The following is a 14,367-nucleotide window of genomic DNA, read 5'->3' on the forward strand; positions in this document are numbered from 1 at the left end:
CATGCTCCCTACCCTTCCTTAGAAACTAGTCTGTGGCCTTCAGGACAGTCACAGGCTTGGGGTGAATCCTAGCCCTCCACAGAGGACCATGCCAGACACAGGAGGAGCAGGAAGTAAGCTGGGGAGACAGGCTGAGTGTGGAAGGCTTGGAGCTAGAGGTAGGGCCATGTCCAGGCCCAAGGGTCAGCAGCCTAGCAGCTTGGCAGCCTGGCCCTGGGGTCGCAGGTCCTGCTCTGGTGCCAGCCATGAGAAGCCGCTGTGTGGCTATTTCATCTGGGAGGTCAGGGCCTCCAGAGTTTACAGGCTTAGGAGGCAGAGGTTAATAAATTAATCTCACATGTTAAGAGAGTCTAATCGACAGTTTCCCAAAGTACACTCTCCAAAACGTTAGAAACATGAGATGGTATTGCTCCATGGGAAAAAAGGGATAGAGGACCAAATGTTTTGGAGAATTGTGTAGCACACAGTAGGCATGCAAATTAATGGGAGATCATTGTGGGTTTCTCAGGGATTTCACAGGGCAAGCAAGCAGGCAGTGCATAGCTCTGTGGGAGCTAAGGAGGCAGAAATCCCTGGATTTACTTGACCTTTTTGTGTGTGTGTGTGTATGTGTGGGATAATTGTTCCACAGGACACCATTTTGGAAAACACTTAACTAATGCCTTTCTCAAAGCCCCTTTCCAGCTCTAATGTGTTTGGGAAATCATGAAACAGAGGCCCAAAGACCGGGGAAGTGTGACACGTAGAGGAAAAAGCTGGCAGAGGAAGATACAGTGCAATGCTTGAGGCAGGAAATAGGGCTTAGGATGGGAGGAAGGAGTAGGAGTGGGAGGTCCGGGGGAGGCCAGACCTGAGGAGTCTTCAGGGCCTGGGTGGCAGTGGCAGTGGGAACAGAGGCACTGTGCGCCCTGGGGAGAGCAGTGTGCGAGGGGAGAAGGGGCCGTGGAGGTCGCCTTTGCACACCCTGCCCAGCCCAGCACTCTGTGCCAAGTAGGTGCCCTGATGACACTTATGAGTAGGTGGTGATGGTGGCCTGGGGTGGGGCAACAGGGTTTCGGGTTCTGTCAGGCCTGAGTGTTTGTGCAGGAGCCGAGGGCAAAAAGAGGGGCCCGGGCTAAGATGGTACTGATGACTGGCCTGTTAAGCCCCCCTAATCTGTAGCATGGATTAAGGCCCCATCCAAGCAAGAGGCTAGTCTCCCTGGTGAGATGGGGTGATGTCCGTCCCTACCTCCCTCCAGCACCAGCGTGGTCTGCTTTCTGTGCAGCGGCAGAAGGTCACAGGGCAGTGGGAGCCGTCCTCAGAGACGCCTTCTACAGCCCTAGGCCAGCCTCTCGGGGCCTCCCCTCCTCCCCAGAAACTGCAGCCCCCACAGCACAGCACGGCCCCCCAGGCAAGAGCACAGTGGCCGTAATAAACATTGGTATGTGGTTGGGGATGAGGACGGCACAAGGCCAAGTGCTGCTGTTACAAATGTCAAGTGTTACTGTGAAAAAGAGCAGGGCTGCCTACATGCCCAGCTGCCCTCTGCCAGCATGTTTTTTTTGTGTGTGTGTGTTTTTTTCCTGGCTCAAAATCCTCCTGAAGTTCCAAGAAGTTCGTTCTCAGAAGCCCAAGAGGCAGGATTTTCCTAATTTAATGAGCAATCTCAGCTTCATAGACAACGCCCTCTGCCTCCTTCCTTCCCTTGGTGCCCATCCTCCCTCCTGGAAAAACCACCTAGGGTGGCCTTCTCCCTGGTGGAATGGACAGGGAAGGCTCCTCATTTCCAGCTCACACAGATGGTATCAGTCAATTCAGTACAGAACTACACAGATACAAGAATGATGTAATTATGTGGTGTGAATATTAACTTCATTCTTTCCTTGTATGTTCTGTGCGGTGGACTCTGCTATCCTCACTAGAGCTCAGGGGCGGTCATGACAATAAGAATAACAAAAGTAATTAGAGGAAGTGTGCTCTGAAAACGGGGGAACCACAAGACCCATCTCAACATATGAATACAAAAATAGAATTCACACATAGCGGCGTTTCCAGGAGTTACTAACACACAGTACCATGGGGGTGGGGAGGGTGGGGAGTTGGTAGAAGTGTCCATCGTTTTCTAAGTGCAGGTGTTCATTGTTGAGGATTTTGAGCTCCTCCCCCCTCCATTTTCCAGAGTAGCTTCCCCAGAGGACCCTGCCTGGGAAATCATGCCTGGGTCCAGCCTACAGGGCACTGAGGGGCCTGGTCATTTCCCTGGGACAGAGGGGCAGCGCTGGCTGTGGCTCTGACCCATTTCCTGGGGTTCTGCGCTCGGTCCTCACCCTCTTCCACGGCCTCTCTATTCCCTTCCCTTTTCTCCTCTAGCCCACAGTCCTCCTCTCCTCTTCTTCTACCTGCTGACAGCCCAGCTATAGCGACCCCACGCCACGGCTTCCCCAGGCATTGTCAGCTTCACCTCAGTGCTTCTGGTTCACTTACTGTGCAGTCACAGGAGGGAAGGATCCCTGTTTCAGATCCCAGCTGGGACTAGTGGGGGCAGCACTTACAGGAGCCAAGACAGATAGTCTGGGTTTGAGTTCAATGGGGCAGGAAGTCCTGTTTTGCTTCTTGTCTATTTTTACTTCCTTTCTTCATCTTGGATTTTTAATGGAGGGAATCTCAAACCTGATGCTCTTGTCTCCTTCCTGCCAGTTTTGTGCGTCACTAGCTCGTTCATATACAAACTGGGAACAACTTTTCATTCAGTCCTCCTCCCACCCCTGTGGGCTCCCCAGCCCAAGAAAGACATTACTGCTGGTGGCAAAACACCTCCCTACACACCCAGACAGAATGGGTTCTGGCCACCTAAGCCTCAGCCCCAAGAGCCAGCAGGACCTCCAGTTCTTAGCAGCTTTTCTTCCCTATATTTTTCTCCTTAAAAGAAACAAAAGCTTCATAAATGAATCATCCATCATCCATGACCAACCCTTATTTAGCAGAAACCAAAGGATCCAGGGTGGGAAACATCTGGCCTTCCCTGTGCCTGCTGAACTAATTGATGCCATCTTGAGTCCGTGAGCATGCCTGCTCCTGGGTCCCATAGCTGGGTCTCCTACCCTCTCTCCATCTCAAAAGCCTCTCAGTCCTCTGTGTCCCCAGGCGCAGCCCTACCCCTGCTCCTGCCCACCAGCTGCAGCTTGCTCTAGAGCTGCCACATTCCCACCTTCCCAGGCTATGGGAGTGCTTGCATTGCTCTGAAAAAGATGGCCCACTGCTCCCCAGTTCTCCTGTCCCCATCTCTAGTCAACAGAGGTGGGGATGACATTCTCCTAGAATCCACCCTCACCCAGCTCATCAGCATGGAGACCCTGCTGGTGGAGAGGAGGCATCCCATAGGAGGGGTGGGCTTCCCAGGAAACCTGGCCTGCAGCTCAGGGGCCTGAGGAAGGGAAGTCAGCTATGAAGCCCCTTCGGTTTATGAAGTAGGACTGGAGGGCCAGCCCACCCCCAGGTTGCAGGGTGCTCTAGCAGTCTACATTTCTGTGATTATGAGATAGAGAAGAGGCAGTGGGTGGTGGAAGGGTGACCACCAAGATATCAGGGCACAAAGTGGGAAGGTGGGTCTTGCTATCCCACTTTCTCAGCACCTCTACCTTCCATCCCAAACTCAGTCAGTATAGGTCTTCTTAACGGGCACTAACTTAGAGGCAATGCCTACCTTCCTCTGGCTGCCTGAGGGCCCCCTGCCCAGACACCTCCTCTTATGCACCCACACACCCACACTAAGCTCACTCAGAAAGGCCATTGTTCTGCAGCTGGGAAAGAACCACCCAGCCCTCTCCCCTCTGGGCACAACCGGAAATGTGCTCTGGGGGCCACCTCTGAAAACAAATAGCAGGCCCATTGGGGTTGCCAGTGGCCAGAGGGTGCTGGCGCCAACTGGAACTGACAGCAGAGTGGGGCAGAGGTTAGACACATCCCTCCATCAGGCCCCGAGCCTTTCCTGTGGGGACCTTGTAGGGGTTTGGGGGGGCAGAGACTCCCATCTGAGAGGTGATCAGGTCTGCTGGCCTCCTATGGCCTGGCTGGGTGGGTGGGAGACACCGGCGGGGACTGATGCTGGGCCCCCTGGCCCATCCCAACCTTACCCTCCTTCACCCTCTTCTATGTGGCTTCCACCTCCCGGGGCGTCCTGTTGCGCTCGGCCTGCATCCGGCTCTTCACCTTCTTGCCCAGCTCCAGCCCCGCCCAGCTCTTGCCCTTGGCCTGTTTGCTCCGGCTCCGGGAGGAGCACCACATGCGCTCGCAGTACTCATCCACGCGGGGCAGGTTGGCGAAGCCGATGAGCTGCAGGATGTCCTTGTACCAGGCCTTGGGTGGGGTGGAGGCCAGGCCTCCCTGGGCAGCGGGCCTCTCTGGCCTCGGCCCCTTGGGGTACAGACTGTTGAGCTGTGCGGCCACGATCACCTCCAGAGCCAGGCGGACCACTGTCTGGGAGAAGCCGTGCTCCAGCGTAGTGCAGGTGTAGGTGCCGGCATCCAGGCGGCTCAGCCTGCGGATCAGCAGCCCCTGCTCTGTTTGCAGGACCCGCTCGTCTGTCTTCACCTGCTGGACCCAAGGGAGGAGGTGAGGGGGCCGTGGAGCAGGGCACACACCACCAACTTCTCTGCACCCTGCTTTTCCAGATTTGCCACCGCAGGGCCCAGTACTCGGGCGCTTCCCCTCACCCATTCTCTCCTTCCCAGGATGGGAGCAGCAGCTCGCCAGGCTCAGCCTCTCCTGATTGCAGCCTGGGCCTCACCTTCCCATAACCCAGGACATGGCCTGCAGAGGGGGCCTTTCAAAGATTTGGTTGACGGGTTTCTCCCTACTCAGAGCTTTGGGGCACCTATCGTGGCTTTGGAGGAGGGGCTGCCACACATTCCCAGTGAACAGAGAGGGTACTTATGGGCTTTAACTCAGTGGGCAGCTGTAACCTCAGCCCCAGAATGCCCCTCAATTCTATTATACATGGTCTGTATTGTTCACTACCACAGTGCAGGGCCCACAGCCACAGCCAGAGGCAGGCCAAGTGCCCATCACCGTGTGGGAGGGGAGTGCTGTTCTGACCCAGCTAGTCTCTGGCTCGGCTGCTGTCTGGGCTTTAGTCTGTATGTCTGTACTTTTAGGCTGGCCTGCTTGGGCGGTTAGTGCTATGTAACTTCATCTCATTGCTCCCCTTGCCCCTGGCCCCTGGGGGAGTCTCTTCAGTACCCAGCCCAACAGCTGGCCCAAGGCTGGCCTCCCCCAGTTCCCAAGCTGGAAGGAGAGCCCCTCCTGTAATCAACCCACTCCCTCCCCTTCCCTGCCTGTGGGAGCACTTGAGAATGGTTCTTCACCCTACACACCCACGCCTATCCTCAGGCCCCAGACTGAAGCCATCTCGGGTTGACAGACCTTCCCAGATGGGGGAGAAGAGGGTCTGGGTAAGCAATTGGACTCCAGGGAGGAAGTGGGGGGCCAGGGAAGGGGGCAGTGAAGGCCAGGAGCACAGGCCTGGGGCACAGGAGGACCAAGAACCCCTGGGGAAAAATCCCTTCAAAATGAGCCATATGTGTAAGCATAGGGGACTTCGTGACCACCCAGACCCCCTTGCCTCTCTTCCTTCTCTGCTACCCACCTTTCAGGGCTCAGCTCAATGCCTTGGGAGTTGGTGGGCTCCCTGTCACTGGACGAGTTCCAGGCATATCTGGCCTGGGCGTTCCCAGATGACAGGGGCAGGGGCACCTCCTTCTAGGTACCTCAGGGGCCTAATACACACTTTTCTTTAGTCGATCTTGGCAGGTTCCCCTCAGAGCCCCTTCCTAGGGCTCAGGACTTGGGGGTTCAGGGCGGGATGTGACCTCAGGACACAAGCAAACTGAAGGCAGGGTCCTCGCTCACCTGATCAGGCCCCTGGTCCCCCGGCCTCTGCAAGAACCATTGCACAGCTGCCTGAGGAGACTTGGGCAGGCACTCCAGGAAGGTGCTGTTGTGCTCCGTGCCGTAGACTGTGGTGGTCGCCAGGAGTCCTGCAGCCTCCTCTGGAGGGAGGTGGAGGTGGGCTCAGCTTAGGAACTATGGGCCCCTGGGGCCAGCTGACTCCCACAGCCCAGGAACCCCCACCAGTATGACAGGGACCTAGGTGTCTGTTAATACCCAAGCCAGTCACTCTGTCCAAAAATCCTATACCCATACCCTGTAGGAGATGCGCAGATAGGGAAACTGAGGACTGTTTGCTACAACATGACCAGTCTGAGGCCCTGCTTCACAAGGGTTGAGCCCAGGCCACAGGGGTGAGTGAGTTAGACCCTTGTGAGAGCCCAGCGGGCACTCCCATGCCTGTTGCCACTTACCATCCTGGCTCTGGCCCAGACATTGCAGGGCAGGGTTTCCATGCCGGATATCCTGCCGGCGGAACCGGCGCTTGCTGGTGCCAGGCCGGTAGAGGGTGCAGGACGCACCATCCCAGGCACAGTACGGGTCCCGGGCCAGACAGCACTCTGCACACGCACTGCCGTAAGTCTCACACTGATGCAGCTGCAGCCGAGCCACACCCAGCTTCGAGCCCACGTACAGCATTTGCTGGGGAGGGATACACGCAGAGCCTGCTGAGCCTGGGCTCCCCCAGAAGTAGGTGGGCTTGCAGCCCCTTGGCTTTCCTGAGATCCCTGCCATTTGCAAGCTATCTTCCAGAACCTCTTGAGTGCATTCACAGAAACAAAATGTTTATCACCCACACATTATACACCTGTGCTAAGACATGCAGGGGAAGGGGCAGATGCAAGATCTTTTCTCTAAAGAGCCACTCCAGGCTCTCCCTACTGCTGACCTTTGCCCTCCACCTCAATGGCCTTTATCCTGACTTGCCTTAGAGGTGCACCCTGTTTTAAGCAATCCCAGTACCAGAGATAAACTTGGGCACATAAACTGGGGGAGATGGTATCTGCCACTTGCGAAAGGGCACAGGTCTCTAAGAAGTGGCTCCCCTGTTTGATTTCAAATCTGCGTTTTGTTTTCAAGCACATTTTTTGCCTCTCCCAAGACACCAACCTTTGTGCATCTCCCCTTACCTGAACACAGCCTCACTTACTCAGGGCTCCCCACTGCCCACTGGTTTAATGCATGGGAATCTCAGCTCCCAGCTAGACTCTCAGCCCTCTTAGCAGGGCCCAATCAGGCAACCCAGGGCCTGCTGCAGGGGCTTTCCAGCAGAGAGCAGCAGGGCTTCAGGAGGCTTTGGGCCAGAGAAGGGGAAAAAGGAGCAGTGGGGAGAGGCATAGCTGCTCTTACCCTTTTGACAGAGATCTCCATCTCAGTGATGGCTGTGGGCACCTGGGGAAGGAGCAGGGTCTCAGTGGGGGATGGGGGTGTGGAGCGAGCCCTCCACTGCATTCCTGCTTTCAGCATCCTTCAGCCCCTGCCTTGGTCAGTGCATGTCCTGGCAGCTAAGGCCAGTCTTTCCCAGGGGTCAGGTTACAAGAAAGGTCGCCTTGCCCTGGCTGGCCTCCAAGCAGGAGGCTCGGCTAAAAGCACAAATCCCTAATGTCTCCTCCCACAGCCCTATTCCCCAGCAATGAAGCAGCTGTCCCAAATCACCATCCCACGTCTGAAGGCACAGCCATCCCCCAGATACACCCGTCTGATTCTATAGAGGGGCCAACAGAACCCCTTGGGCACTTAGTTTCTCAGTCACCCCCGACTTGAGCCAGTCAGGGCTTTGTCAAGGGGTGCTCACCGTGGCCATCCCTCCCTGGGTCCCCCAACTTTCAGCTTACAGACTGCATCCCCAGGTCCCTCATCCATTCAGAAGCATCAGCAGGGCCTCTGCAGTGGGGAATGTCATCATTTTCATTCCTCACTGGCTGCAAGTCCAGTCAAGATGGGCCCATCTCCTGTGCTTTGCCCCTGCTTCCCAGTATCCAGGCCTGGACCCAGTGACTGGGCTTGAGGGGAGCCACCCCGTCCCCCACTCACCTTAAACACCTGGAGCTCCTCTAGAACCACCTCCTCAGGCTCAGCCGAGCCCCCAGACTGCAGGGCCATGACCTTGAGCACCGAACCTGAGTCTGGGGCAGAGATGACGGGGTCAGCAGGAGAGAAAGAGGCAGCCAGGGCCCCTGCACAGCTCCCTGGCACGGCCGCTGCCCTCAGTCTACCCACCAGTCCCCAGGAAGAGGACATCGTAGGTCCCATCCTCTGCCTCCACGCGGTCCACCACGATCTGTCGCAGCTGCTGGGCCAGGTGGGTCTTCACGAGGACAGGGCGGCCCTGCCGAGGCCGTACCGGCCGGAACATGAGTGGGTGGGCTCGGGCAAACTGTAGCACCTCATCTGGGTAGTCCTTGGTGCTGCCAAAGGGCCGTCCAGGCTGCGCAGTCATCTTGCTGGGGCACTGTAGCAGCAGCAAAGGGAGCACCTGGAGCCTGCTGGGCTCACACATTCCCCACCCTGGCCTGCTCCCACGCCCCTCTGCCTGGGCACACCAACCTCCAAAGGACCACGCTCGGGGTACGAGAGGCTCTTTAATAGGGTCAGATGCCCCATCTCACCCCTGCCGCCCCTCTGGAGCCCCAGCTCAGAGCTGCTGTGGGGCTGCGTGCGGACGTGATGCTGTCCCAGCGTAGAGCCCTCCTGGCATCTGCTCAGCCCTCTTCCCCAGATACTCACCACTCCAGGGCGGGGGAAGGGCACTTTGCCCCCATAGGGTCCCCACTGGTGCTGCGGACCATCTTGGTGGGCAAAGGGTCCCCTGAAGACTTCCCAGATGTCCGCCATGTGATACAAGCAGACGGCAAAGCCCTGGAACACAGCGCTGCCGAGGGCAGACAGGGCCAGTCAGGCCAGCGTGGCAGTCATGGGCAGGAAGGGGGTAGCCTGGCTGTATGGGCAGGGCAGAGGGCGGCAGTGCCTGGAGTCAGGAGAAACCGAAAAACAAGGACACCCAGGCAAAGGTAAAGAGAGAGAGACAGAAAATACAGCCAGAGTCACCGAGTCAGGGACTCTGTCCCATGGCAGGGTCCCATGGCTATGCCAGAATATGAAGGCAGAGGCTCAACAGAGGATACAGGATACAGAGATGGGGGGGGGGGATCAGGGGAGGGAGGCAGTGTACCCACCTGACCATGCTGAAAAGCGCATACACCTCCAGGCTCTTGCCTGTCTTGGGCCACAGCAGGAACACATCCTCTGGGAGACAGAAAGCCACTGCCAATGTCCCCCACTCACTGCCTCTGCGCCCTCCCCACTCTTGTACCCAGGCCTGCCCCTGGCCATGCCCTTACCTAGCTGGTCAAAGTGGGTCTCAGCTCCACCGGGGCCAGGCACGGAGCAGACCAGCCTGGCCTTGAGAAAGGTGCTCCATTTGTTCACCAGCACTCGCTGGCCACCAGCATCATTCTGTGAGGCAGGAGGCCTGAGTCAACCCTGGGCCCCAGAGGACAGGCCCCTGCTCCTGCTCCTCCACCCTCACCCTTTGGGGGAGAGGCAGGGACACGGACTTCACACCCTCACCTCAGTTTCTCTACTGCTGAGGGTGGGGGCAGGTTGGGGAAGAGGGGTGTGGCAAGGACCTGAACCTCACAGCCCCTTCACAGCTCTCACCACGCAGACACGGCCCACGCGGCTGACGGTGACATAACCTGGGCCACCATCAGGCGAGGGGACAGTCTCCGAGAAGAAGAAGTACACCTTGTCATCATTCTGGTCAGAGTTGTCAGCGATTCGGGCGGCCATCACAAATCTGGGGTCTGCAGATGTGTGACAGGGGAAGCTGGTGGGGGAGCTTCACGGGGGAGCATGGGTGGAAGTCAATGCGTAGCAGGAGAGGTACAGGGACCCCAGGCTGGAGTCCCAGGGAGTAGAGTGGGGATGGGCTGCCCCTCCAGTCTCCACTCCAACGTCAGCTCTCCCATCTCCTACCGATGCTGGGGCAGACCCCAGCCAGCCTAGCCTTGAGGAAACCCCTGGGCTCACCATGCAGGAGGTTCTGGTCAGAGTCAGAACGCAAGGCTGGCCGGGCACCCCCACTCCGGAAGATCATGGCCTCACGCCCCAGGAAGTCGGCCGTGAGGCCTGTGTACAGCTCCCCACCTGGGGTAGGGTGGGGACAGAGTCAGGGGAGGAGGGCCCACTTACCATCCTTTCCCAAAGACCTTGGCAGGCTCCCATCCTCCCAGTGGCCACCCAGGCCTGGGCATCACCCACCTACAAAGGTGCTGGCGAAGGGACGGCTGGGCTCATGTGGGCATCGCCCTCGCCCACTTTCCACACTGCCCGGCTCCAGGCGGAGCACATGCTGGGGGAAAGGGAAGGAGGGAAGGAGGGGTGTCACCTGGGAAAGCAGCACTAGCCTCTCCCCACCCAGGCAATGGCCATCACAGGCAGCTCGAGAGTGGGGTAGGGGGTGTGGAAGAAGCCCTCAGTTCAGGGCTTTGCCAATGGGGTCAGCTCCCTGGCACAAAGGCGCCTTTCAAGGCCCCTGAAGCCTCTGCCCTCACCCAGGCTCAATTGGGAGCATTCAGGCAGCCTGGAGGAATGTCACTGCTTCCCAGTCCCTTGTGGGGCCCGCTCTAGCCTTACCTCCCCACGGTGCCCAACCGCCACGAGGGCACAGGTGGGCTGGAAGGCCCCGGTGCCACAAGCCAGCAGGTGGGTCCGGTTGTGTGGTTGCAGTACCCGCACAAAATTGGCACACTCCACCTAGGGGCAGAGGGGCGGGAGATGAGGGATGCTCACCGTTCCTTTGGGGCCCAAGGCTCAGCCCTGCCTGGTGATCAACTCTGGGGTCTAGGCTGACATTCTTCATGGACTGCGAAAGTCCTCGGGACCTGTTTCAAATGCCCCCAGCACCGGCACCCTGGGGAGTGGCCCAGGCTATTCTGGGGTGTTGGTCAGGGTTGGGGGCAGTCACTACAAACAGCACTCACCAAAGGATCTCTTCCCTTTCGAACACACTCCTCCCTCTGTCCTGGCTGCGGTGGCCACAGGACCTGAAACACAACCCGGCTGACGCCTGACCTCGCAGCCTGAGTATCTTCATCCACCCCCCATCTGGAGTTGCCCGGCTCTCAGACAGACCCTCTCCCCAGGCAATCCAGCTCACCTCCCGGGGATCTGGCCATGCCTGGTCCAGCCGCAGAGAGTAGATGGCATCTCGACCCCCCAGAAAGAGGCGGTCCCGGTACTCATCCAAGTACATAGCTTGAAGGTCCAGGGAACCCCGGGGACCCAGAAAGATGGCAGAGCGGTTGGCAGACAGGAGGTCTACAAGGGAGCAAGGGAGGGGTTCAGGGCCCGCTGCTCAGCCAAGGTTTAGAGGTGGAGGGTCCCAGCTGTGCATTCACCCCACACACACTCACATCTGGAAAATGTCTCCATCCACAGGGCTGCTGGAGGGCTTCTGGGAAATGGCTCCCGGGGGTGGGTGGGACAGGAGCTCTGACCCCCCCACCCAGCGCAGCCCACCCAGCGGCCACCACCTATTCCTCCATTCCTTAGCCCCTTGATCTTCCAGTTAACCTCTCCTTTCCATTGACCCACTATGTTCTACTCAGCCCCCAGGGAAGATGGCCCTACTGTCAGAACTTATGGCAGCAAGCTGGGCAAAGTGCAGAGAGAGCCTGGAGGAAGGGGGAGTGAGCCTGAGCAGTGTATAGGCAGACAGGCAGGGGAGAGCATTCCCAGCAGAGGGGACACCTGGCAAAGGCCCAGCATGGGAGAGGCCAGGTTTGGCCGGCGGAGCTCCAGGCACTAGTCCAGGGGTGTGGTTAAAGAGGATTTTCTTCTCCATAGACCCTGCCCACCTAGGCCCTAGGGATGGGGGATGGCTGCCTGGGGATGCTAGTCCTAGGAGTCAAGGATGGAATAGGTCCTTGGGATTGGGTTAGGGAGGTGGAGGTAATGGGTGGGCAAGGGGCAGGCAGCAGGATATGGTAAGAAGGGGTGTTGGCCACCTTGGGAAGGCTGAGTATCCTATGCCTGCCCAAGGGGTCATCCTTGGCCCAGCACCCACTCCATCCCCAAATTCATTGACAGCCTCTTCCAGGAAGCCCTCCATGGCTGACAGTACTTTGGAGGGGATTTGCGCTATGTGGGCTTTTTCTTATAGCCTGACTTCCCCCCAAAACCAAAGCTCCAAGGGCAGAACCACATTCTCCCCCCAGGCCCCATTTTCAGACTCTCCAGAGTGGATCCATGTCTCCCCGCTCAGACTCTCCAGAGTAAGCCTGGGTCTCCCCTCTTGGACTGGGGCTCCCAGGGAAAGGTGATCACCCCTCTGGCTTCTCCAAGAAGAAGACTCTGTGGAAGACTCTGTGTGTCTCAGGGACCTTTTCCCATGTACCATCTCTACAGATTCAGAGGAGGCCTGTGCCAGCTGTGGCATAACCCATCAGGTTAGATATGCAGAGGAACCTCATCGGCTGCTTTGAAGAAGGAGGAGGAAAGCCCAGCATTGGGAAGTGGGCTGCAAGAGGCAGATGGGGGGCAAGGCTGTGGGGACAGGGTGAGGGGCCCCATTGCCAGGCGGGGAGGAGAAGGGCAGGAGCCTGCTCCCCCGCTGTCTGCCCTGGGTAAGGAGCCCCGGCTGAGTGCAGAACCTCCAGACGTGCCCTGTCTGCCCATCCCCATCGCTCTCTGCTCATCTGTACCAAGGTCTCTCAGCGTCTCCCTCTGTCTCTCTCCTTTTCTCAGCAGCCCCCTCAGGTTTTCCTCCTGCGTGTCTCTGTCTCTCCTACCTCCACCCTGGCCATGCCTCCCAGGCAGGACCTGTCTCTCTCCCCCGCCCCCCGGCCTCTTCCGCAGCGCCTGCCGCTGGTGGCAGTCAGAGCACCATCCCAGGGAATGACTGAGAAGGCTTTCCCATGGGCTATGCAGAGAGTGACAGCATCCCTCCAGCTGGCAGAACAGATTGCCCGGGACTGGCTGGGGCCCCACTGCTGGGTGTGCTGTAGGGTCTGGGGCTCCCACGGACATGCACACGAACAGGGCACACCCACCCGTACCTCGGTAGGAGAGCCGCAGGCGGGGCACGCTGGGGCCAGGACTGGGGCTGCCCCCGCAAAGCAGGAGGCCCCCCAGGAGGCAGCAGATGGACCAGGCCGAGGGGACCATGCTGGGGGATCAAGGGCACGAGGCTGCGAGCAGCCAGCCTCTAGTCCTGCTGCTGGTTGTAGTTTGTTCTGTTGCCGCCAGGCCTGCCACTTATAAGGCAGTGGCTCCACCCCGTCCAGGGCCAGGAAGGCGGAGGAAGAGGGAGGGGCACGGGCCCTTGCCATCCACCTGCAGCTGCTCCCTCTTTCCCGACTGGCCCGGTTGATGCCTCTGTGTCAGATTGGCTGGTTTCACAGTTCACTGTTGGGAAGACTCATTCCCAACTGCGGGTGGGTAGTTGACACAAAAATGTCCACAAACCCAAGTCCCCAGGCTCTAGCAAAATGTCAAGGGGGGAGATACCCTGGAAGGGAGGTAGGAAGTCAGAGATCAGAGGTTGATGGGCTGGGTGTGGGTCTGGCTGGGCTCTCCTTTGCTCCCTGACCCTGTAGCACCCATGACAGAGACCCCCACAAACCGCCTCTAGGTCTAAGTCCCTGATACCAGGAGGGTTCAGCCCCCTGAAGCCTTGGCCTGGCTCCTCAGCTCCCCTGGCAGGGCCCAAGTTACCTGGGGCGGGGTCATTCCAGCCCAAGGGGCTCCATGTTTTGGGTGCAGGCTTGAGGTCTGCCATAATTCACAGAACTGGGATTGGCAAGAAATGAATGTCTGGCCTCCAGGCCCCATCCCAGCTGACTAGGCAGGGGACCCTCCCGTTATCCTGCGTCTCTCAGCCATCAAGTCTTCCCAGAGACCCAGGGCCAAGAGTGTCACTCAGTGAGTGGTGGGTTCTTCCAGAGTCTACCTCTGCCCTGTAGGCCCTATATCTATGATACCTCCAAAGTGGGGGCTCTCACACCCCCACTCACTCTGCCTTGACGTTGGATACGGGGCGGGGGCAAGAAAGCGACAGAAGAGGGACAAGGAGAAGAGACTGAGGGGCTAAACTGAGTCAAGTGAGGGGACTTCCCCGTGCCCCATCCCACAGCAGCCCCTGTCCCCACCCACACACACACAGCTGCCACTCCACCCCACCCCAGATCCTTATACGTAGAATCTGAGGTCCTAGGAGCTGAGAAGATTTCAACTTTGAGCCAGAATTGGAGCGCCCAGGATTTTAGAAACTCCTGAAAGTTAGGCCTCCCAGATGGGCCAGATTGAGCCCCCTCAGATGGTGGTCAGGAAACTTGGGGGCATCAGAGAGGGAAAGACCAAGCCCAGGCCATACAACAGGCTAAGAACAGACCCTATCAACCCTGCCCCTTCTGGGATTCTCTTCTGCTTCTGGGG

At 58.3% G+C, this 14,367-nt stretch overlaps 1 protein-coding gene across 2 annotated transcripts; it reads right to left on the reverse strand.

Moving 5' to 3' along the window:
• Positions 1-1,619: 1,619 nt before the first annotated feature.
• Positions 1,620-13,173, reverse strand: SEMA3G (semaphorin 3G). 2 transcript variants are annotated; one of them, XM_019724327.3, is made up of 16 exons: positions 12,990-13,173; positions 11,090-11,250; positions 10,914-10,976; positions 10,567-10,686; positions 10,192-10,282; positions 9,961-10,077; positions 9,589-9,734; positions 9,270-9,384; positions 9,105-9,174; positions 8,656-8,800; positions 8,149-8,380; positions 7,963-8,054; positions 7,279-7,320; positions 6,342-6,570; positions 5,890-6,029; positions 1,620-4,572 (listed from the first exon to the last, which is right to left on the reverse strand). In XM_019724327.3, exons 1-16 carry the CDS (start codon positions 13,096-13,098, stop codon positions 4,132-4,134), a joined length of 2,313 nt encoding a protein of 770 aa, XP_019579886.2. In that variant the 5' UTR covers positions 13,099-13,173; the 3' UTR covers positions 1,620-4,131. The 2 variants fall into 2 exon arrangements, with proteins under 2 accessions (XP_019579886.2, XP_019579885.2); XM_019724326.3 differs by having other exon boundaries at positions 1,620-4,575.
• Between the last annotated feature and the right edge of the window lie 1,194 nt (positions 13,174-14,367).

The sequence above is a fragment of the Rhinolophus sinicus genome, chromosome 5 (genome assembly GCF_057876585.1).
Source record: "Rhinolophus sinicus isolate RSI-liver-muscle chromosome 5, RSI-T2T, whole genome shotgun sequence".
Taxonomy (NCBI): Eukaryota; Metazoa; Chordata; class Mammalia; order Chiroptera; family Rhinolophidae; genus Rhinolophus; species Rhinolophus sinicus.